This window comes from Thunnus maccoyii, chromosome 19 (genome assembly GCF_910596095.1).
Source record: "Thunnus maccoyii chromosome 19, fThuMac1.1, whole genome shotgun sequence".
Lineage (NCBI taxonomy): Eukaryota > Metazoa > Chordata > Actinopteri > Scombriformes > Scombridae > Thunnus > Thunnus maccoyii.
The window spans coordinates 25,518,131-25,540,561 of record NC_056551.1 but is presented as its reverse complement, the minus strand read 5'-3'; the positions used below and the strand labels follow the sequence as shown (position 1 = coordinate 25,540,561).

Genomic DNA, 22,431 nt, shown 5'->3' with positions numbered 1-22,431 from the left:
TATTGTCTCATTAAAACGCTTCGTTCCAGAAATCAACTGGTTTCTTGCTGTTAAATAGCATTTTTTCTCTGAGGTTTACCAGAGTTCTTGGTGACTCTCTGAACCATCATACACTAGCAGCCTGGCTTTATTAACAGTTGGTCAGTCTGCCACTTTGGTGCAGACTGGAATATCTCAACAACTATTCGATGGATTGACAAGAAATTTTGTGCAGACATTCAAGATCCCCAAAAGATGAATCCTACTGACTTTGGTGATCCCCTGACTTTTTCTTCTAGCACCACCAGCAAGTTGACATTTGCGGTTTTTAGTGAAATTAACTGACAGCTGTTGATTTGATTGCCATTAAATTTGATTTGTCTCCCCCTCAGGATAAACTGTAATAAGTTTGGTGTTCCTCTGACTCTTCATCTAGCAGCATCATCAGGTTTCACATGACCAAATACCTGCATGAATGAATGAATATTTCTTTTATGCTGGTGTCATACATCCAAAGGTGCCCCAACACTTCTTACATTACAGAGGCAAGAAGAACAGAACAGAAAGAAAACAAGCCAATACATTGTAGTGTATACATATGGGTCAAATAAACACATTATATCGATTATAACTTAAAGATCCCTCCAGACATGTTTTAAGATGTATATAAAATGCTGCACTTTGAGTAATAATTTGTGTCTGATATGTTTTTTCCACAAAAAAAGTTCAATTATCTTCGTAAAAATGGCATCTGCTCCTTCTTCCTCGTTAAATATTCAACACAAAAAGTCCATTCTCAGTGTTTGTGCTTCAAGTTTCCACATCACACTACTATGTGTAAATTGAATGTTGGACTAGGATTGGATTCCAAATTAGTTGTGATGTCATAAATCCTGCTCGTAGGCCCCTTAAAACTGGACTTTCACACGTTCAGCAGATGAATGTGAAAACAAACACAGAGAAGCTCAAACATTCAACTGTAGGAACAAGAAGAAAAACATATTTTTGACTGAAGGAGGACTTTAAGTTAAACACTCGTACGTTGACGGCGAGCAGCAAAGTCAAACACCTTGTAAAACTATATTCACCAGTCGTGGATGAAAAGCTTCACTCTAAGATCATAATAAAACTAGACTGTAGAGAATAAAACACATTTTCATTCTCATTACTCATAACAATCCCATCAGCCTCAGTTTTACGACCGCTGTGCCTCACAGCGCTGCTGCCGCGGCTCACGTCTAAACAGTTGTTAAAGGCTTTTCCATCATAATTCCAGTCATTCTTCTCTCCTCTGTGGTCTACCGAGTCCCCCACAATTACTGAACTCAACAGTACATTTTCACTTTTTAACAGTGACCCAAACACCTGATTCCAACCAGTATTCAGATCCATAACTTAAGTAAAAATACTTTATTTTACTTTAATTGTCTGGTTTTACTGCCTAATTGGAGCACTTAAATGCTTTAACCATGTAAAGCACTTTGTAACTTTGCTGTATATATAATATTTATTATCATAAAGTAGCATTAGGATTCTGTAATAATACTCTAATACGTAATGTATTGACATTACGAGTAAATGTCCTGCATCCAAAACTCTACTCAAGTTGAAAAAATGGAGAATCATAAACAAAATGTACTTAAAGTTTAAAAGTAACAGAGTTATGATGTTATAATATTACACTACTGGATCATCATTACTGATGTATTAACATGTAAAGTTGTTGTTTGAGCTAATTTGAGCTATTTTACTGTATAACGTTGTGTGGTTTCATTTACTGTATAACAAAACATCATATTTTATATGTTCATTACAGGTTTTTAAAATCTTAAAGGGTTTATTTCGATTTTTACAATTATGATTAGTCACCTGAAATTTGTGGAACTATGTATAAAAAGGTCAAACATTCCTGCACGTTTAATCGCATGTAGATGTAAACACCATCAAATTATAGCTAAAATTAATATTATGTTATGGTAAATGTAGCATAGAAGTAAAAAGCTACTTGAGTACAATTGACTCTCCAGCGATGAGTTCAACAGTCTTGATATTTTGGTTCTGGTTGATTTATTCTGATTTTTTTTATACACACTTCTTTGGTCATCATGTTGGGAAACAACAATAGACTCAGCTGCAAATGTCACACCTAGACATCTCTAGACCTTTCTGTTCTTTTGTGCATGACGCAAAGATAAAACAAAACACACCAGCCCCCTCCAAAAAATATCAGCATGCAGCCAATCATCCAATTACTGTATGTTTGGTCCCCTAAAACTGGGAGTTCATGTGTAGAAAAAGAGGCTACAAATACGACACTGTTCATCTGATGTGGATGCAAACAGCCTCAAATTGAAGCTGAAAGTCAAACACTATGTGCTTATTATGTTTTGTTGTTAATGTTCTGCCTGCAGACTGATAACAGCTTTACAGAAAACTCCACTTCACCTGAACACTCATCTTCTAGAAGAGCCCACTAACATGATTACATGTGTGTGTGTGTTTGTGTGTGTGTGCATGTCTCTCGAAGCATATGATGAACACATTAAGGGACGGCATACCTTTACTTTAGTCAGAAATTATGAAATACTGCATTATGTAACATAGATAAATGTATTTTCAACCTCTACAAATCTTCTGTACATTAATTTTTTCTTCAGATTCTTTAACAATAAGACAAAAATTAAGTTGCAAAGTTTGTGTTTGTAATTTTTCTACTGTAAATTTTCTCTACTACTCACCAGCCTTCAGCCAGGATTAGTCCTCTCTTGCAGACATTTACTCTCCTGTAGCAGCGCTGCGACTGATGTCCTTTGTGACCAGGCAGTGCTGAGCGGATGTATATATATATGTGTGTGTGTGTGTGTGTGTGTGTGTGTGTGTATGTGTGTGACAGTAAGTCAGAGGAAACACTGGCTGCAGTCAAGGTTTTTTTTTTTTTTTCTGATTGTGTTTGCTCCTCAGACTAACTATGTGATGAGAGAGAGAGAGAGTGATACAGGCCTGTCGTTAGGGTTTAAGCTCTAAGAAATGGTTAATCCACCACCGCAGCAGCAGCATCAGTAGCAGCATCAGCAGCAGCTCTGGAGAGTTACAGAGACTGAGAACAGGAAAGGTTGACAGAGATGAACGCGCAAGGTGAAGCACTATAGCAACCCAGCACCACAGCGTGTCTGATTTGTCTTTCCATTAAAGGAGATCTGATTCAGCAAAGAGCTATTTAATTGTGAAACTGCCTCGCAGGACTTCTCTTTAGCTACGTGTGTGGGGAGGGGGGGAAGGAAAATTATTATTTTTTTGTCCACCTTATCAATGACATCTCCATGACAACCATCAAGGAGGCTGAATGACGGCACATGTTGTAATTGTGCTAGAGGAACTGTTCTTTGTGTCTGTGTGGGAGTGTGTGTGTGCACCTGTGTGTGAATAAGATCATGTGCTGTAATTAAAATTGAGGTGAATGTGAGGACGCTTCTATGACTGATTGATCATAGATTAGACTTATCAAAACATATAAAACAGGAGCCAAAGAAAGAACATGAAGGTAATAATGAAGATTGTTGCTCTTAATGCAGCAAACATTAGATGCTGTGAATGTGCTGAACATGAAAGATGACTTTTAAAGAGTCTTAATTACACTGCAGGAGGAAATACTGGACTGTAATAGCATGATGATAAACAAACTGCTCTGCTGCAGGTTTTTTTTTAATATCTTCTTTGTATCCTCTGCCCAGACTATACTAACCCAGCTGTTAATTGTCCAGACCTTGGTACAGCTGTAGCCATAGAAACACTGTGAAGTCATGGTGCAGTTCAGAACTTCACCACAAGATGTCAGCGTCTGCCAATTTTTTTATTTCCTTTTTTAAAAAAAAATTTAGATTCCTGGGCATCAGCATCACAGAGGAGCTGTCACATACATATATCCACCTTCCCAAGTTCTTTTGAACTTTTATAGAGAAGCAACAGAAAGTATCCTGACTGGAAACAAACTGGTATAGGATATGCACAACCCAGGACCAGAAGGCTCTGCAGCGGGTGATTTTCTATATTTTTCTCATTGTCAACAAATCTCATGTTCAGAGCCAAACCAACAAAGAGTCTGATATATCTATATAGCATTATTAAACTTTATTATGGCATGTTTAGACACTGGCAGCTTGGTTAAAGGACGGGTTCACAATTTTTCAAGTCTTTCTTAAAACAACAGTCAGGAGCCCATATGAGCAGTGAAAGAGGTTTTCCTCGCTGTAATCATTCCTCCTGTTCATACTGGATATTAAAAGATCCTTCAAATGTGCTTTCAATGTCAGTGATGGAGGCCAAAATCCACAGTGTGTCCACACAGTCATTTAAAAGTTGATGTGAAGCTTATATGAGGCTTCAGCAGTCTGAGTTAGTCATATCAAGTGGATATCTGACACATTTACTGTCTTTTTAGCATTAAATTCCCTCTTTGTGTTTCCTCGGACAGTGTTTCCCTGTTGAGCTGTGGTAGAAGTATAGTAACAAAAAGAGAGACTTTGCCACTAAAAAGACTGTAACGTTGAAAGATATCTACTTGATTTGACTCATTTGGACGCTGAAGCTTCATATTAGCTTTAGATGAAGTTTTAAATACATTTTTACACAGAAGGAGGACTGTAGATTTTGTCTCCCATCACTTCCATTGTAAGTGCATTATGAAGGGATCTTCTAATGGTCAGTATGAACAGGAGGAATGATTACAGCAAGAAAAACATGTTTCAATGTTCATTTGGGCTCCTGACTGTTGTTTTAAGACAGAAAAATTGACATTTTGTCTTTTAAGTTTAGGAAGAAATCATGGTCTTGGTTTAATACAGAAACTAGAACAAGTCAAGGCAGATTTAATTTGTGGCTGAAGTGGAGTCAGAAGAGATTCATCAGTGTTTCATCCTCTTATCAAGGTTTCCTTTTGTTTCATATTCAAGGCTTCGTGGCAGATGTTGCTTTCCTTGTTTCTTGTTTGCAACATCATCGAATGAGTAACACATAGCAGTTAATAATGTATATGTATGTTTTTTTTCTTCCAGTAAAGAAACCTCTGCGGTATAAAAAAAACACAGCACTGCCTCCCGGTTCAACACTATACAATGTCTGAGCCTTGAATGTGATATACGACAGCAAAACAAGCAGCCATTACCTGCACTTTCTCTGCCCTGCTCTGATGGAAATCATCACTGTGAGCAAGAAGTACTCTCAGCTGGAAACAGGAGACACCCACGGGACTATATGTTTAGCCATCATGACTAACCAGGCACCTGCTTGATTGCCCTCTCAGGGAGAAAACACACTTTTTTATTTCGAGATTTTTTAGAAATAACTGTCAGCTCTAAAGCTCTAAAGCTGACACTCTGCTTTGCCTGAGAAAAGACTTTTCCAGTGGGAGGTGGGGGTTTTATGTCCATTATATCCTTCTTCCTGAATCAGATCAGGGTTTTTTCTGTTATATTTGTCTTTACATGTGTCCACAGTTTACTTTGTCCAGTGTGATTTTATTGGGGGGTGCTGCTCCATTGCTAATAAGACCATTAGAGCTGCAACGATCAGTCGATTAATCGATTACTTCCCAGAAAACTGCAGGTCTGCTGCAACTCTCAGTTCTTTTAAATCACAGCTGAAGACTTTTCTGTTTGCCGCTGCCTGTTATTAAATCAAATGTAAGGGTTAATATCTTACACTCTCCTGTTTTATCTGTCTTATTCTTTTTAAGCTTATTTTATTTCCAAATTCAAGACTTTTTAAATTGTATTTAAATGTCTTTTTACTTGTGTTGCTTTTATATTCTATATTGATGCCTTTTATGCTTTATGTAAAGCACTTTGAATTGCCTTGTTGTTGAAATGTGCTATACAAATAAACTTGCCTTAGTTGCCAACTATTAAATTAATTACCAATTATTATGATAATCAATTTGAGTCAATTTTAAGGATACAATTTCCAAATCCTCTGATTCCAGCTTCTCAAATGTGAATATTTTCTGGTTTCTTTAGTAAAAGAAAAGAAAGTATATAATTCAAAATAATCATTAGTTGCAGCCCTAAAGACTGTAAATTCTTTGAGCCAGTTTTCTAAATTATAACAGTCCCTTTTCTGTATTTTCCTGTTCATAAGATGTTATGAAAAATAGTTTGTATTTGCCTTTGATGGATATTCTCAAGTTGTTTCCCAAGTAAACATGTGGCTGGAGTAGAGCTGCAATGATTAGTTGATCAATAGACTGACAGAAAATTAATCTTCGCTGTTTTGATAATTGAATAATTTTTTTTTTTAATCTACAATATCAAATATCTGCTGGTTTCAACCTGTCAAATGTGATGATTTATCACTTTTCTTTGTCAAACATGATAGTAAACTGTTAATTTTGGGGTTTTGGACTGTTGGACGAACAAAAAAAGATATTTTAAGACATCACCTTTAACTCTGGGAAATTTAGATTTAGAAGACATAACGATTAATCGAGAAAATAATTGTCCGATTAAAAAGTTAGTTGCAGCTCTAGGTTGGACAATAAGAAATCTGCACATTTAACATTGATGATGCAATAAATTACATCTGTCCAGGACCTCTTCACATCAGGGCAAAGCTACGGTGGAAGTATAGTAACAAAAAGAGGAACTTTGGCACTAAAAAGACTAACGTTGAAAGATATCTACTTGATCTGAAGCTTCAGATAAACTTTTAAATACATTTTTGCACAGAAGGAGGACTGTGGATTTTGTCCCCCATCAATTCCATTGAAAGCACATTAGGAAGGCATCTCTTAATGGTTTCAATGTTCATTTGGGCGCCTTACTGTTGTTTTAAGACTTGAAAAAATGTGAATCGATCCTTTAATCTACATGGTGTTCAATGAGCTCTGTGTAAAAACAGGGGTTGAATAATGTGACCCATTGTTGATGTAAAAATATGACGTATAACCACTTTTATGACGACAATAAAAGTTTGATTTTGAGTATTTACTCTTGACGTCCTCCTGAACTGTTGTTGTGTCCTCTTGTGTTTGGGATCTTTATGCTCTCATTTGCTAATATGTTGATTATCTTGAGCCTGCTGCCTTCTTGTCAGACATCCCTGGACAGGACTTCACCTTAAGCACTACTCTACACCTTAAGTTAAATAAACCTGAACTTGATGTTGACCTTGAAGTGGGCAGTGGTAAGAAAAGTACATTCTCCCTTTGTTAGTGGATGTAATGGAGGTTTTTTTTCATGCTGTTGCTGTTTTGACAGATATTACAGGACTTCTATTTTTGCAACACAGAAAGACAAAAAGAACGTTGCTCAGTCAGAGATAAATTACTCTTCTGTGGTACAAAAATGGCCCAGATAAATCACAAAACTATATTTTTGCAGACCACTAAAGGACTGAAGCCTTCTTCTCTCCCGAAATAACACAACACACAATCACATCACATAAAAGATGCAGAAGAAGTGAATTTAATGTGTTAACCAGCTGTTATAAATAATTATGATCTAAATTGTGCACAGTACCAGAGATATTGAGTTATATTCTGTTGTCATAATAGTGCATGAACAAAACAGGATCAGTCTTTTTTTTGTGTGTGTGTGTGTAGCAGTCATAGTGGCAGTCGCACAGTAATATTAATCCTCCGTAATCCTCTGCTGGCTATATCTACAGATGAGAGCGCTCGTATAAAAGCCCCTTATGTCCCTGTATGTCCCCACCTATCTGTCTGTTTAGTGATAAAACTGTTTTTTTTACCCATAGTCCAGTTTTTTTATACACACTCAGTCTTCCCTCAAAACCCCGTCTTTTTAGTTTTTATTTATTTACTTTTGGCTTTTCCTCGTTTAATTTCCTTTGTTTCTTCCTTTGGTGTAGGTTTGTGTTTTTATTGTAACCTTTTCTCCCTTTTCAGTTTTATATATTCAATTATTGTCATATTGTATTGTTGTATCTCATAATCATATTGAAAATGAGAACTTTACAAATATACTAATGTGAACATCACTTAAAGCTACTATATGGAACATTTCAAGCTATTTGTCTTTAAAGCTGCAGTAATTGATCGTTTTATATACTGGAGTAAATGATGATGTGTAATGTGAAAGGAGTCACTCATACAGGAGATTATCACCAACGCTGCAGTTCCTCTCAGCTCTACGGAGCTTTTAAGCAACTTATAGCTCGTTGATTTGGTTTTTACGGTCTGTAACTTTGCTGTTTTGGTTCAGCTGAACAGTAAGCTGAAACTCGTTATAAATAGTCCCTCGAGGATTTCACATAATTTTTTGTGACTATTGTGGCCAAAAATGCTTGATTCTGCTTTTCTCAAGAATTGCGAAACAATTTGTGATGTTTTATGTGCTTTTTTTTACGGTAAAATTACAGGAATTTGGAAAAATTGCAAGCAAAGGAAAATAATGCTAATTTTCTTAAAAACTACTAACAATGTAGAGTCATGTGTAATCACTTCCGGTCTGTTGATTGGTAGATGTTAGATTGGATCAGCTGGAGGGACGAACTCTTGTGAGGTTAGGGTTCAAATCTCACAAGAGTTTCGCAAATCGTCCCTCCGACTGATCCGATCTAGCACCAACTCTGTTGATTTGGCCATTTCATGCGGTAAAGTTTTGGTAATTTAGTAAAACTGCAAGCTCTCATGTTTATTATTGTGACTGTAGGGACTGCAGAGATTTGTTGAATCTGCATCCATTACTGCGATCATAAGATCACGATTTCCTGGAGGGACTAAGTTAAATAAAGCTCCTTAAAGCTGAGGGGAGCTGATAATTCTCTGTAGGTACGAGCCACCTGACTGGAAACTGGCCTGATGTGTTTAGTTTTATTGGTATTTTACTCTGATATTAGGTGGAGTAAAAGTAAAAAAAAGTAGGACGCCTCCTGCAGAGCTCTGAGAATAAGCAGCTGCAGTGAACGGTGCACGATGATGACAGTTGGTGGTGAGAGAGTGCTGCTTTGTAAGCCTAGAAAATCTCAAACAGAGTCGTGGTCACCTTCAGCCTGAAAATCATTTGAAACTGAGCAGTGTGCGTCCGATGCCCGGCTGTGATGCAACGTGTCCTTGCCCTCCTCCGTTTAACCTCGTAGGGATTGTTTCTGTCTCTCCTCCCTCCCCGTGCAGCTTCCACTGCTGATATTAAGCTGCAATGAGACTTTTTCATTTGTCAGCATTGCTGCCGCTGTTGGCCTGTGAATGCAGGAGTGGTGGGGGGGGGGGGGGGGGGGGGTCAGATATGGCCTTTAATGCTTTGGAACTGATAGGACGCGACAGGATGAGGTTAATCTACTGCAGCAGTTAATGGATCGACTCACCAAGACTTTACAGTAGCCTGTTTACCTACAAAGTAAAACTCATGGTTTCTTTTATGCGTGAACGGGTGCATGTTGACATGCTAAAGTGCTTTGAGTGGACTAGAGAGGTGCTACATAAATGCAGCCCATTTACCATTTTTACCAGCTCTTGCAAATTCCCTTTCAGAAACTTTTAGGCTCTATTATTCTTATGTGTGTGAGTGTTGAATTGCGTTCAATGACAATATTCTACTATATAAGAGCACGGAAACTACAATATGGTTAAAGATCCCCTCCAGACAGGTAGAAGACATGTAAAAATACTCTGCTTGGAACAATAATGTGTGTTTGATATGTTTTTTTCCACAAAAAAGTATAATCACCAGTATGAATACTATCATATGTAAGCATTCTTGAAATAAAAGTACAAAAAGTAATCTTTATGTTGCTGGAAAATTGAAGTACAGAACTTTTTCACCTTCCTCTTGGGTCAGAGCTGTATATTTCTGTTGTGCCATTTCATTCCCACAGCGAGCCTCATTTGCATCTGTGTGTGTGTTTGTGCAGAAGAGTTTCAGTATCAAGGTGGTGGGTTAGGAGTTGGCGTGTGGTCCCTCACCAGCAGGCAGTCCTGTTTTAACATCCCAGCGGGCAGAGATGTGCACCAGCGTGGGTTTGATAATTCTCAGTCAGCCATGCTGATGTGGGTGGCGGCGGATCTGCCACACAACGAAAAGATGCACTCTGGATTGAAGTGTGTGTGTGTGTGTGTGTGTGTGTGTGTGTGTGTTTAATGCAGCGTGTGTCTTTGTCGCATTATCACACTATCAAATAAAACCTCAACAGGTCACCGCAGAGTGCAGCCGGGTTAGACTTCATCACAGTAAACTGATACTAAGCTGCCTAACAGATTACACTGTCATCGTCTGTGTGTGACATTGTGTCTTTGATGGTGTTCATCTGAGTGTGATACATGTGTTATCTGTTACATGATGTCCAGAAGCTGCTAAAGTGTTGCGTGTTTCTGCCTCTGACCACAATCTGACCTTGTCTTGACCCTGCAACTGTGGGCTGGAGGAGGTTGTAGGAGGTCTCTGTGGGTTCAGTAACCTCCAAACCACTACCGCACATCATGTACAGTATGTGTGCACCACCAAAAGTGGGAGGCAAACTCTGTGGCGGCTTAAAAAACACTCAAATATATGCACACACACACACACACACACACACACACACACACACACACACTGAGACACACTCTGAGACACACACTAGTAACATCTGTCTCCATGCATTTATGCACACGCACACACACTCACTCTGTCTACTAAAGCAGCACAACATCTGTTTGTGCTTTCAGGCTGGATGACAGTTTCAAAACAAACACCCATCCTCTGAAACGTTTCACTAATTTTATAAAAATAGAAACTTCTGCTTTGGTCCAAACCAAGTGTTTGTGTACTTAGAGAGTGAGACATACACACAAGAGGATTATTTTATTTAGTTTTCTTGTGTTTAATATATTTAACTGTGGTGTCATATTCCGTATAGTTGTTGACAAAAGAGTCTCCAGAGTTCAGTTTGGAGTCGTTTTCTCCTTTTTTGTGTGTGTGAAATGTTCTCTTCTAAAAACCAAGTGCACAAAGAAGAAATAAAGCAAACAATGGTGGAAGAAGTATTGAGATAAGTCATAATAATAATAATGATAATAATAGCTTTATTTGTATAGCACCTTTCATACAAGAAATGCAGCTCAAAGTGCTTTACAACAAAAATTACATGACAAAAACATAAAAGAACATAAAAGCATGTAGAACATAAGATGGTAAATAAAAGTGTTAAAATGTTAAAAAAAAAAGTGTGTAAAAGTGAGTTGAAGTAGCAAAAATATTCTCTTACATGCATGTATCCAAAATTCTATACATACTGTAAGTATTATCAACAGAATGTACTTGAAGTATCAAAAGTTAAAGTACTTATTGTGCAAGACGGCCCCTTTCAGTATGTTAAATTATGGAGCTCTGTGGTCCTGAAAGATGATATTTTCTGTATTGCTGTATGTCTCATCTCTTAATCTTATGCTAAAAAGGATAATAATTTGTGTGCATGAGTTATTATATTGTGCAACAACATAAAATGTATTTTTTCTTGACTTAGATTTACTTCATTATTATCACAGAGGGAAACTGGTTTGCAGTGTGTGCACACAATTTAACATACAGAATAAAAACAAACAAGACATAGAAACATTTAGACCTTTTCACAGCAGACGTTCTGACATGTCAAAGCAGCAATATTCATGACTCTAATATTATACGTGATGGTTCGGGCTTCCTTCTGAATGGAACTGGGCCATGAAAAAGCAGAAGTCCAAGACATAGTAGTGCACACATGGCAAACATCCTCAGTGAAAAGTGCACAAAACTACACAGCAGATCCTGCAGTGGTCATAATGTACAAAGATTCAATGTGAGGAAATAAATGAGAAAATAGTGCAGCTCAGATATAAGAGGCTGCAGAGTTTTGCACAATTTCATCCCATGAAATCATCCACATAACTGAAAACATCTGTCTGGCCTTTAATCTATAATAATGCATCATATATTTTATAAGTTGGTCATGTTTTGTAGGTAAAATCAAAATAACTAGCTATTACATTAATGTAGTGGAGTAAAAAAAATACTTATTAAAAGTACTTCATTACTTTCCACTACTTGAAGCTGATGTCAACAAAACATGAGGGTTAAATTCTTGGAGCTGAAATGCAGGTTAGCAAGACTACAACACACACACACACACACACACACACACACACACACACACACACACACACACACACACACACACACACACACACACACACACACACACCTGCCCGCCTGTGACACGTTAAACTTTCATTCACGCGCTCCTGAACACCTGCGCTCTCTGAGGGGCGTTTCTCGACTGGCTCGTGCGCTCCAGCGAGGCGCAGCGGGCAGACAACAACAGCAGCAGCAGCAGCAGCAGCAGCAGCGCGCGGCGACCTGTCTCTTTAAGTTGGTGTCAAAGCCGATTACCGCTGATCTCCGTCGTGATTCTGTTTTCACCGTCTGTTCCCTGAATCTATTTTTGTTTCTGCAGTCTCTGGCGCTACGACACGCGCTCTCATTTTCAGAAAAAAAAAAAAAAAAACACGCAGCGCCTGGTTAACTCCGCGCCAAAGTTTGGAGGATGGAAACGTCGTAAAGCGCGGTTGTTTTCTGCGGCTCTGCTTGGATGCACAGCCCACATTAAAAGCCTCAATCTATGCGAGCCGGTGAGTGTGATGCGCCGCGGACACTCCAACTTTTTATACCATGGTAAGCCTGGATTACCTTTTCCTGCAAACGGGGGATATTAACCGCTTTCTCTGTGGCGCCTTTCTGCTAGAAACACCGGCAGTGACTGAATTACAGAAGATGTGATGTGATGCCTCGGGGTTACTGTTTGAAGTTGGCACTACAATAAAAAAACAAAAACAAAATCACATTCAGTGTGGACATAAGATGCAGAAGAGCGTGCGGTACAATGAGGGCCACGCTCTGTATCTGTCGGTGGTTGCGCGTAAAGAAGGAACCAAGCGCGGCTTCCTGAGCAAGAAGACCACGGAGAACAGCCGCTGGGCCGAGAAGTACTTCGCGCTCTACCAGAACGTGCTCTTCTACTTCGAGAACGACCAGAGCGCGAGGCCCTCCGGTATCTACCTCCTGGAGGGATGCACGTGCGAGCGGGCACCGGCGCCCAAAGTCTCCGCCATCAGCAAGGAGCCGATGGAGAAACAGCAGGTGCGTCCCGCTTTACTGTACTGGGAGATGCAGAGCAGCGGAAAACCAGTCAGATGTAATGTTTACTCACATTTTAGTTCTCTAAAACCAGTAGAAATGTCATTTTAGCGCCTTTTTGATAAAGGAAACAACAGTTTTTCCACCTTTTGGTTTATTAATTTATATTCAAACCAGATGTGAAACAGTTAATTGATTGATATAAAATGTATTAGCAATTTTTAAATCACAATGAAGAACAAACAACAGAATACACACATGATTATAATACACACACACACAGAGGAAGCGCACATACACACTTTATTCACACCAACACATCTGCATATATCTGAACTAATACACACATTCAGACTGTGTAATACAACAACAAGAACTCACAGTCCACAACTATTTAGATCAGTGGCTCTCAAAGTGGGGTTCAGGGATCCTCAGGGTTTCAGGGGGTCCCCAGCAAAAAGGGGAATCACTATAATTGCATCATAAGTAACACAATTACATAATGTGTCACTATTTCAGTCATGGGTTTTATACACTTTCTGTAATAAAACATCTAAAAGCAGAACTCTTATCAGATGAGGGTCTGTGGTCTAATTTATGTCAGTTTAAAAAATTTGAGAACTGCTGATTTAGATGATTGATTAATAGTTTAAATCATTTCGTTCTCTGGTTGCAGCATCTTCACCAGTGGGAGGATTTGTTGTTTTCTATCATTATAAATTGAAAATCTTTAAGTTTGGACTCTTAGTCGGACAAAAGGATTCATTTGAAGACGTAAATCTGGACTCTTTTGCTGTTTTCTGACACTTTATGGTTAACTGGATGAAGAAATATCTGTAGACTAGTTGCAGCCGTAACTCAAACACTTTTGAACAGCCATTAAAAAAATTATTAGTGTTAACTGACTCTTTTATAGTGACATTCATATCTGTGAAAGTATTTTTCAGTTCATGAAGCCCTAAAATGTTTTTTATTCCAGCAAAACAGATGATTTCACTGTTGGAAGTAATAAAACTGAAGAATGAAAGGATCAGGGTGGAGTTGTTGAGTAAACAATGAACAAAAAGATTAATTGGCAACAATTTTGGTAAAAATGCCAAATAATAACAGGTTCCAGCTTCTCAAATATGAACATTTGCTACTTGTCTTTGTCCTCTATGATAGTAAACTTTATATTTTTGGGTTTTGGACTGTTGGTTGAAAACAAGCAATTTCTCTGTCAGCCTGGACTTATTGGGAAATTTAAGACGTTTTTTTTTTTGCTACTTTCTGACATTTTACAGTTAAATTTTTAGTCAGGAAAATAATCATTAGATTGATAGATAATGGAAATAACTGTTAGTTGCAGCCCTATACAGGATCTTTTAAAAGAAAAAGCATAAACACAAAACATCAGGTTTTTATAGCTTGATTGTTATTTGCTTTACAATAATCATAACTGGAAGTCAAACATAGATCATCTATTTAACCTGACCTGAGTCTGGACTCGACACTTACATGATACTAAAGATTAGACAACATCTTTGTTCTCTTGTGCTTTAATGTCTTATGTCCAGGTGATGGAGAAGCTTGTTTATAAAAATGTTGTAATACAGAAAATGTCATTTCAACAAAACATTTCTAGTTTTGGACGACACACAGATGTTTTACTTTTCAGCACATCCTCTCATGATCAAGAACGTTTCATCTTGACCTTCTACATGATCTACAGGTTATTTTCTCTGTCTTGCTTGTTTTTAAAATGTCAAAAAATGGTTAAAAATGTATCAGAAGTTCAAACAGCGAAGATTCACGTCTTCAAAACTAAAAAAAAAAATGCAGTTTACTTGTCAGGGACCAAGCAGTAAAACTCAAGAACACAAGGTGTATAAAGCAAAAATTATTATTATTATTTACAACTTAATTTCAACTTGACAAATTATTTTTTCTAATATACAAAAATAGAAAAAACTAGAAGAAAGTAATTTCAAAAACTAGGACCCTTTAACTCAACTTGAGGTCAACTAAACAAACAGCAGCCTAATGTGAACTCAACATAACAGACCTGACAAATGACACATAATATACACACCGGCTAGTCTACACAGACACACAAGGGGGGGGCAGGAATAAACAATTATCTCTATAACACAAATTAACCTTAATCTCAACAAAGATTTAAATCAAGAAACTATTTACAACCCAACTAACTATTAAAAGCAAGAAAAATAAACTTGAAGTCCTAAAATAACTGAAGTTAACTGGATGTCGAGAGGCAGACTCCCCTCTGGCACGCCAGGTTGGCCTCTTCCATTTCCTGCCTGCTACAGTATAAGAGGCCATCTTTACTGGTGCCGACTCGCCGGATCCATGAAACAAAAGACAAATCAGGATTTAACACAAGCAAGAAATATTAATGACAGATTGTTAGCTAAAATGCACTCAAATTAGCTAACAAACTGTCAATAATAAAGTGTGCGCTGTATGAAAACAAAACACTATGTGTACTGTGATTATTTGAAATGTTTGTATGTTAAGTGTTAAAAAAAAGAAAACTTCTAACACTTGCTCACATGTGGTGCGGCCACCACATTACTATTAGAGAAAACTAAGAAAATCAGAAAATATTCAAATGTGAGAAGCTAAAACCAGTGAATTTTTGGTACTTTTGCTTAAAAATGACTTAAACGATTATCAGAATAATTGCTGATTAATTTTCAGTGTATGGACCAATCAGTTAAAGGTCCAGTGTGTAGAATCCCCTGAAAATAAGAATCATGTTTTCGTTACTTAAGAATGAGCCCTTTATATCTACAGAGGGAGCAGGCCCACTATGTTGCACCGCCATGTTTCTACAGTAGCCCAGAATGGACAAACCAAACACTGGCTCTAGAGAGGACCTTTACATAAGGGCACACTGGGCACACAAATCCTACACACTGGTCCTTTAATTGACTCTGAACACTTACTAGCTTTGTACGAGCTTTAAACAGCATGCCATGGTCTTCATCATTCATTTTATGTTTTTGGTCTTGGAGGGTTTGCTAGTATATAGCTGGCTATACTTTCCTTTAGGGCTGCAACTAATGATTATTTTCATTATCGATTAACCTGCTGAATATTTCTTTTTAGATTAATCGATTAGTCGTTTTGTCTATAAAACGTCAGAATATAGTGACAAGCTCATGTTTCAAATGTCTTGTTATGTCCGACCAACGGTCCAAAACCCAAATATATTTACTTTACCATCACAAAAGACAAAGAAAACTATAAAATCCTCACATTTGAGAAGCTGGAACCAGGAAATATTTGGCATCTCTTTTTTTTTTCAATGACTAAAACGATTATTCGATTATCAAAATAGTTTCAGACTAATCAATAAATCGACTAAACATGCTGAATGTGATGCTCGTCATGCATGCAAGAACTGATTTTGTTTAAATTAACTAATAAAATTCCCCTTCTCTGATGCACTTCCATATTTTGCATTAGATGACATTAACATAAATATTTGCCTTGCGGCTGCAAACTTCTCTTTTATGGTTGTAATTTCCCAGACTGACATTACCCATCTAATGAGGTAGACATAAGTAATTATCATTACTGATAATATAATTATAAACAAGATGAATCCTTATGAAAATATTTGTTCTGTGAAAGCTCATGCTAATTTTAAATGACCCATATTCCTGTTCTCGCCGCTGCGGGGTATAAAGATGTGTTTCCTCCCGTCAGCAGCTGGCGTAATGTAGACGAGTTATTTTATAAACTTGTATTTGTGCTACACATGTTGTTAACAGATCCTTTATGGATGGATAGATACGAGCTGGATTAAGCTCATCTTCTCATTAATACTCAGGTTAATCTGTCACGCCTTGTTGGACGCTGCTCACACGCTGCCTGTGACTCCGTGACCCAGTCATGACTGTAGAGACGCGCGTCACAGCGTGTTCACAGCTTTAATGTGGTAACAAATCATCCGCTCACACGCCTCGATGTTGTGAGAATCCACTTGTGGAGAAGATTGCTGTTGCTAAATTTTGACAGAATCCTTCCTATCAAAAACAAAAATGCAACGCTCCATGTTTGCAGACAAGCTTTAATTTCTCTCGCTTTTCTTTTTCTCTCTGTCAGTATTAATATGCCGAGTCAGAAGCACTTTCCCATCTGTTTTTCAATGCAAGGTTGTGTAAATAGTGTCATTTTTCGAGGATGGCCGCTACACCTTCTGTTATTAGTAGTATGGTTCCTCCTGTACCTCCTAGCCGCTGCTGCAGCTGTGTTTTGATGATCTTGTGCTCTCTTCCATCTTTATGAAGTCTAATAATCTGGTTTCTTACTTGTTCATGTGGCGCCATGTTGCGTTAGACAGACCCAGGCCAAAACCGACAAAGTTGTGTTGTTCACAAGTTCTTTTATAACCTTATTCATGCAATTAGTCTGAATGGGAAGTCACAGGTGTAATCACATTCGTTTCATTGAGGTTGTAGTTTGAGGCCTGTATTTTAAATTACCTGTTTGATTTTAATTATAAATAAGATCAAGTACCCTACATTTCACTCTAAAAATACTACACTTATTGTAAGATGACACAATTTTGAATCATTTAACATTTTAGTGATATTGTACAGGGGTGTACTCACTTTTGTCATACTGTATATTGCGTGTCATCATTGTCGCCTTCTCACTCTCATCCTACTACTATTACATACTTCCACGACAAATAATCCCTGACATGAACGCTAACAAAGCCATGTCATCCATGTTTATGATTTAACTGTTGACTGCGCAAATGACGTTATTGTTGTTGTTTTTGTACGCATGTGGCTCACGTTTAAGTTAAACCTGCGCATGAGTGGTAGGTTAGGACCTCAGCAGTGTTCACACCAGAGCTGCATACATGTCAATTACTAACATGAATATGAACCATCAACACAAAAAGAACAGATCTGACTAAAAAATCAGAATTGAACATTGTTTTCTTTGTGCTTGTATGACTGTTTGAGTAAAGCAGATATCACATACCTGTTAACACCAATCAGGATTTAGCAACATTTGAATAAAATGTAATGTGAGTTGTTGGGTTGTTTACTTATGTTTCCAGCACTGCTAATCACAACTGATCAGATCACACCCACACAGTCCTGATGAAGCAGATACTATAAGCAGAGTTTTATAAAAAAAACTTACATCAAACAGATGGCACATGCAGAGGAGTTTCAGTCTAGGAGCTAATGGGACCAATGTGACTGTTTTTGAAACACAGTACATGTGGATCTTATTAGTGAATGTCCAGCAAAGAGCGTGATGAACACCTTCATTATATTCTGCATCATTATAGAAAATAGACAGCACAGTGAAGAGTAATGTGTACGTTAGTTCAGACGTTACAGGCAAACTTTAGACGCAGTACAAATACATACAAAGTCAATAGAAAGTAGGAACACATATACGTTTTTCGGCAAAGCACAAATAGTCTTTTTTTTGTACAAATATTTGTTTCATACAAATATTTTAAAAATTATTTGTTTTTGGGAAGAAAAAACAAACATGTTAAATACCGGCGTGCAGGTCGGTTACATCACTATCTCAGTGTCTCTCCTCTGCTCCGCTGTTACGTCAATCAGCAGGTCTCAACGAGGGGAGTCACATCCACCTGCTACATGACGCACATTTCCTAATTTGGACATCACTCCCGGAGTTGGGGGTGTTATCGAGAGATAAAGCTCAACTACTGACACACTCTTCATTAACACTGATTGTAACACTTTAATTTTCTAAAATTAAAAGCGTAAAAAAACAAAAACAGGATATTTTAACCGTCTTTTAATACAAATAATTTTGCTGCCTCAACAAATACAAATACTTGTCTCTCTGCACATCCCTAATAGAAAGAAACACCTGGATGCAAATGCTTGCAAATTGACCTGAAGGTGCGTCTGTGAGAATTGAAAATGTTTCAACTTGAACACTTTCGAAAAAAAAATAGTGTAAATTATTTATGCTTTATAATTTTGGGTGTTGTTTTTATTAGGAAATATTAGTAACACTGGGTATAGCCTTGCTCTCCTCCCCACCTCAGTAATTTCCATTGCTTTTGCAGTGTCCTTACAACCAACAGCTGGCTCCACAGAGAAAGACTCACATTGTCTGCAGATAATAGACTTTTCCTTTATTGTGCTTGTACATGGAAAGTACCAGGAAGGCAACCTTTAAACAAACAAAATAATAATATGAATTGTTGCATATGCAAATGTTTTATTGTTTAATCACCAAGAACATATTTTCCTCACATACCACAGAACGGTCCGCTGTGTTTTGTGTCATTGGATGTTTGCCGAACACCTCACCTGTGTTGTTCATCCTGTTGTCATACACAGTAGTGTTAGTAGCAGGATGCAGAGGAGGATACACCCTCCCCCATAATCTGTTATTTACACTTTGACACTTTTGCTTGCACAGACCTGTTTGTCCACACTCTAGTTTGGAGGTTCAAAGAAATGACAAACAGTTCACTTGACTGTAAAATGTGTTGATGTGGCGATGGCTAGGTGTTAGTTTCAGATGTTGGGTGGTTTCCTGTTATAATTCTACATAAAGAATGCATGAATCATTTCTCTTGTAAGTGTTTTCTTTACCTTCAGGAAGCTGACAAGATTTCAGTTGGTTCATGTTTTTTATGCGCTGCAAATAAAAGTAATCTTATTGTCATTTCTGTCTATATTTGTAAAGTCTCAATTTCTTAAAACAAGTGAAAAATAATCCATTAACAATATTTTAAACTGTACTGTGAAATAAGAAAGGAGGGCAGGAAAAAAATGGCAAAAAAAGCGAAACTTGACTTGAACGAAAGTCATTCAATATATATTTCACTTGTTTTAAGAAAATCAAACTTTAAAAGCTGAATTACAGAAAAGAAAATGACTTGATAGGATGAGATTGTTGCATTGTGGAGCACATTTTAGGAAAGAAGTGCTTGTGTGTTTTAGCAATAAAGATAAGGAGAGTGTATGAGAGAGAGAAATATTTTTCAGATGAATAAATGTTCGGGCTATCAAATGTCAAAAAATAGTGAAAAAAGATAAAGCTGACTCCCTCAAATTGCTTGTTTTGTCTGACCAACAGTCCAAAACCCCAAATATATTCAATTCACAATTATATGAAACAGAGAAAAGCAGTAAATTCTTACAATTGTGAAGCAGAAAACAGCAAATGTTGATGAATTACTTCCTATATTTTCTGTTAATTGACTAATCATCTCAGAAGTAGAATTATTTATAAAGGTTTTGTTGCTATATAACCTGCATGTTTCAGAGTAATGCATCTGTGCAGTAGTTCTTCTAGCTTTATATCTCTGCTAAACCAATACACCATCTTTGAAAGGATTAAGAGAGAAAGGGAAGGGACCGACAAACAGAAACCTGAAACCAGCTGTTTCTACTTCACATGATAACAGTTTGATGGACTGAGGCCAGAACATTCAGCCAATCATCTGTTCTTCACCATCAAAGTCTGTTTCTGAGTGTTCTTCACACACACAGTTAATCAGAGACAGTGAAACAGGAAGGTACTGATAAGCTGAGATTCATGCTGCAATGTGACAGGCTGGCATTAGAGCCATGGGGGGGGGGCTGCCTGCCTGCACTGTGGCTTCTGTTTACTCATCACTGCTGGGAAACCAGACTAGACAATCAAAAGCAGTCAATTAACAAAAGTTCAGACTGACATCAGTCCTGTGTGGGAAAAACACAGCCCTCATTTATTTGAATGGGGTCAATCCAATGGTGTGGTGCCAGCGTAGGGCGCCATGACATCCTCCACCAAGCTGCTGTGGTGGCCAGTTACATATCTGCAAGCGCACATTCCTGGTGGATTACTTTGTAATATGAAGGAAGCATTTCTACCGTTTACCTCACGATCGTCACAAGGAAAGATAAAATAATGGCTGCCTTGACAACTTTTATTGTAAATACCCTGTCTTTGAGTGTTATAAACTGCTGTTTAGCGTTTTGACCATAGACTGTATAAAAATATGGACGTAGTTACCGTGACGTCACCCGTTGGTTTCTGAAGAGCAGTTTTGAAGCTCAAAGTGAGCCGCTCCGGCCGTCGCCATCTTGGCAGTGTGTGACGCTGCCTAACTCCCAGCCAATCAAAAATGGGCAAAGAGGCGGGCCGAATTGCTGAAACAAGCCACCTAGCGGCTGGCGGACCTGTCACTCAAAGCAGCCATGTCCTTCATTATGCATAACTTTACGGCTTAATAAAATTTAAACGGGTGAGTTATAAAAAAATTCACCCCCGTACAGTTGTCATGAAAGAGGAAATTAGCTACAGAGACCAAAACCTTTTTTTGTACCAGGCTGTAAACATGTTTATTTCTGCTGTAAAGTTGGGCATTTTAACATGGGGGTCTATGGAGATTGACTTGCTTTTGGAGCCTCAAGTGGCCATTCAAGGAACTGCAGTTTTTGGCACTTCCGCATTGGCTTCATTTTACAGCCCCAGAGGTTGCCGCTTGGTTTTGACATCTGATTAATGGATCTGTTATTCAAGCTGGACTTCCTGGAGTCATGGTATATCATGTCTTGCCAGTACATGAACCAGCATTTCCCCACCAACAAAGCCCCCTACATTTCTCTTTTTTTGTTTGAATCCGCACTAAAGGTCTACAACCATGCTAGCAGCTTTCCTAGACTGCACTTATGCAAAATGCTAAAATGCAGAAAAATCACTTTCATTGACAAAAAAACAAAAACAAAAAATGCTTTAAGTAAGTTACCAAGGTCTGGACCAACCTCAGTAGTAGCTACCGTACAGAGGTAAAAATCATATGTGACACAAAGGCTGCAACGTACAATTATTTTCATTATTGTTTAATCTGCCAATTACCTCTTCAAGTGTTTGTCTGAAACATAAAAAAATTCAAGAAAACGCCCATCACAATTTACTAGAACTCAATTAGTAAATGTCTTGTTTTGTCCAACCAACAGTCCAAAACCAGTCCAAAGATATCATTTACGATAATGTAAAACCAGGAAAAGCATCAAATTGTCCCATTTGAGAAGCTGCAACTGCTCAATGTTTGGTATTTTTACTTGAAAAATGACCTTTAATCAATTATCAAAATAGCGTTTAATAATTTTATACGATTATAATAGTTTTCTGTCTATCTTCTATTCAGTCAATCAACTAATCATTGCAGCTCTACGTGACACATTTTGAGCTGTACGGTAGTTCCTGTTTGTTGGAGATGCAGCAGTCTGTGATGAAACACATCTAACATCCAGACTGAAAGTAACAAGATTCATGACACAAACAGTCATTGTTTTATCCCTGCTTTATGAAAGCCACTCTGTGCCTTTGAATGTAA

The 22,431-nt window shown here is 37.8% G+C and overlaps 1 protein-coding gene across 2 annotated transcripts in view; it reads left to right on the top strand.

The window, feature by feature from the left end:
* The first annotated feature begins 12,173 nt into the window (after window positions 1-12,173).
* The window catches only part of rasgrf2a (Ras protein-specific guanine nucleotide-releasing factor 2a), a 45,189-nt gene continuing 34,931 nt past the window's right edge, over window positions 12,174-22,431 (top strand). Inside the window, exons 1-2 of one of the 2 annotated variants that reach the window (XM_042394757.1) lie at window positions 12,174-12,574; window positions 12,688-13,082. In XM_042394757.1, the coding sequence (XP_042250691.1) occupies window positions 12,804-13,082 (279 nt within the window). In that variant the 5' untranslated portion in view covers window positions 12,174-12,574; window positions 12,688-12,803. Of the gene's footprint in view, window positions 13,083-22,431 lie in introns of both variants that reach the window. The other variant, XM_042394756.1, reaches the window with a different exon arrangement.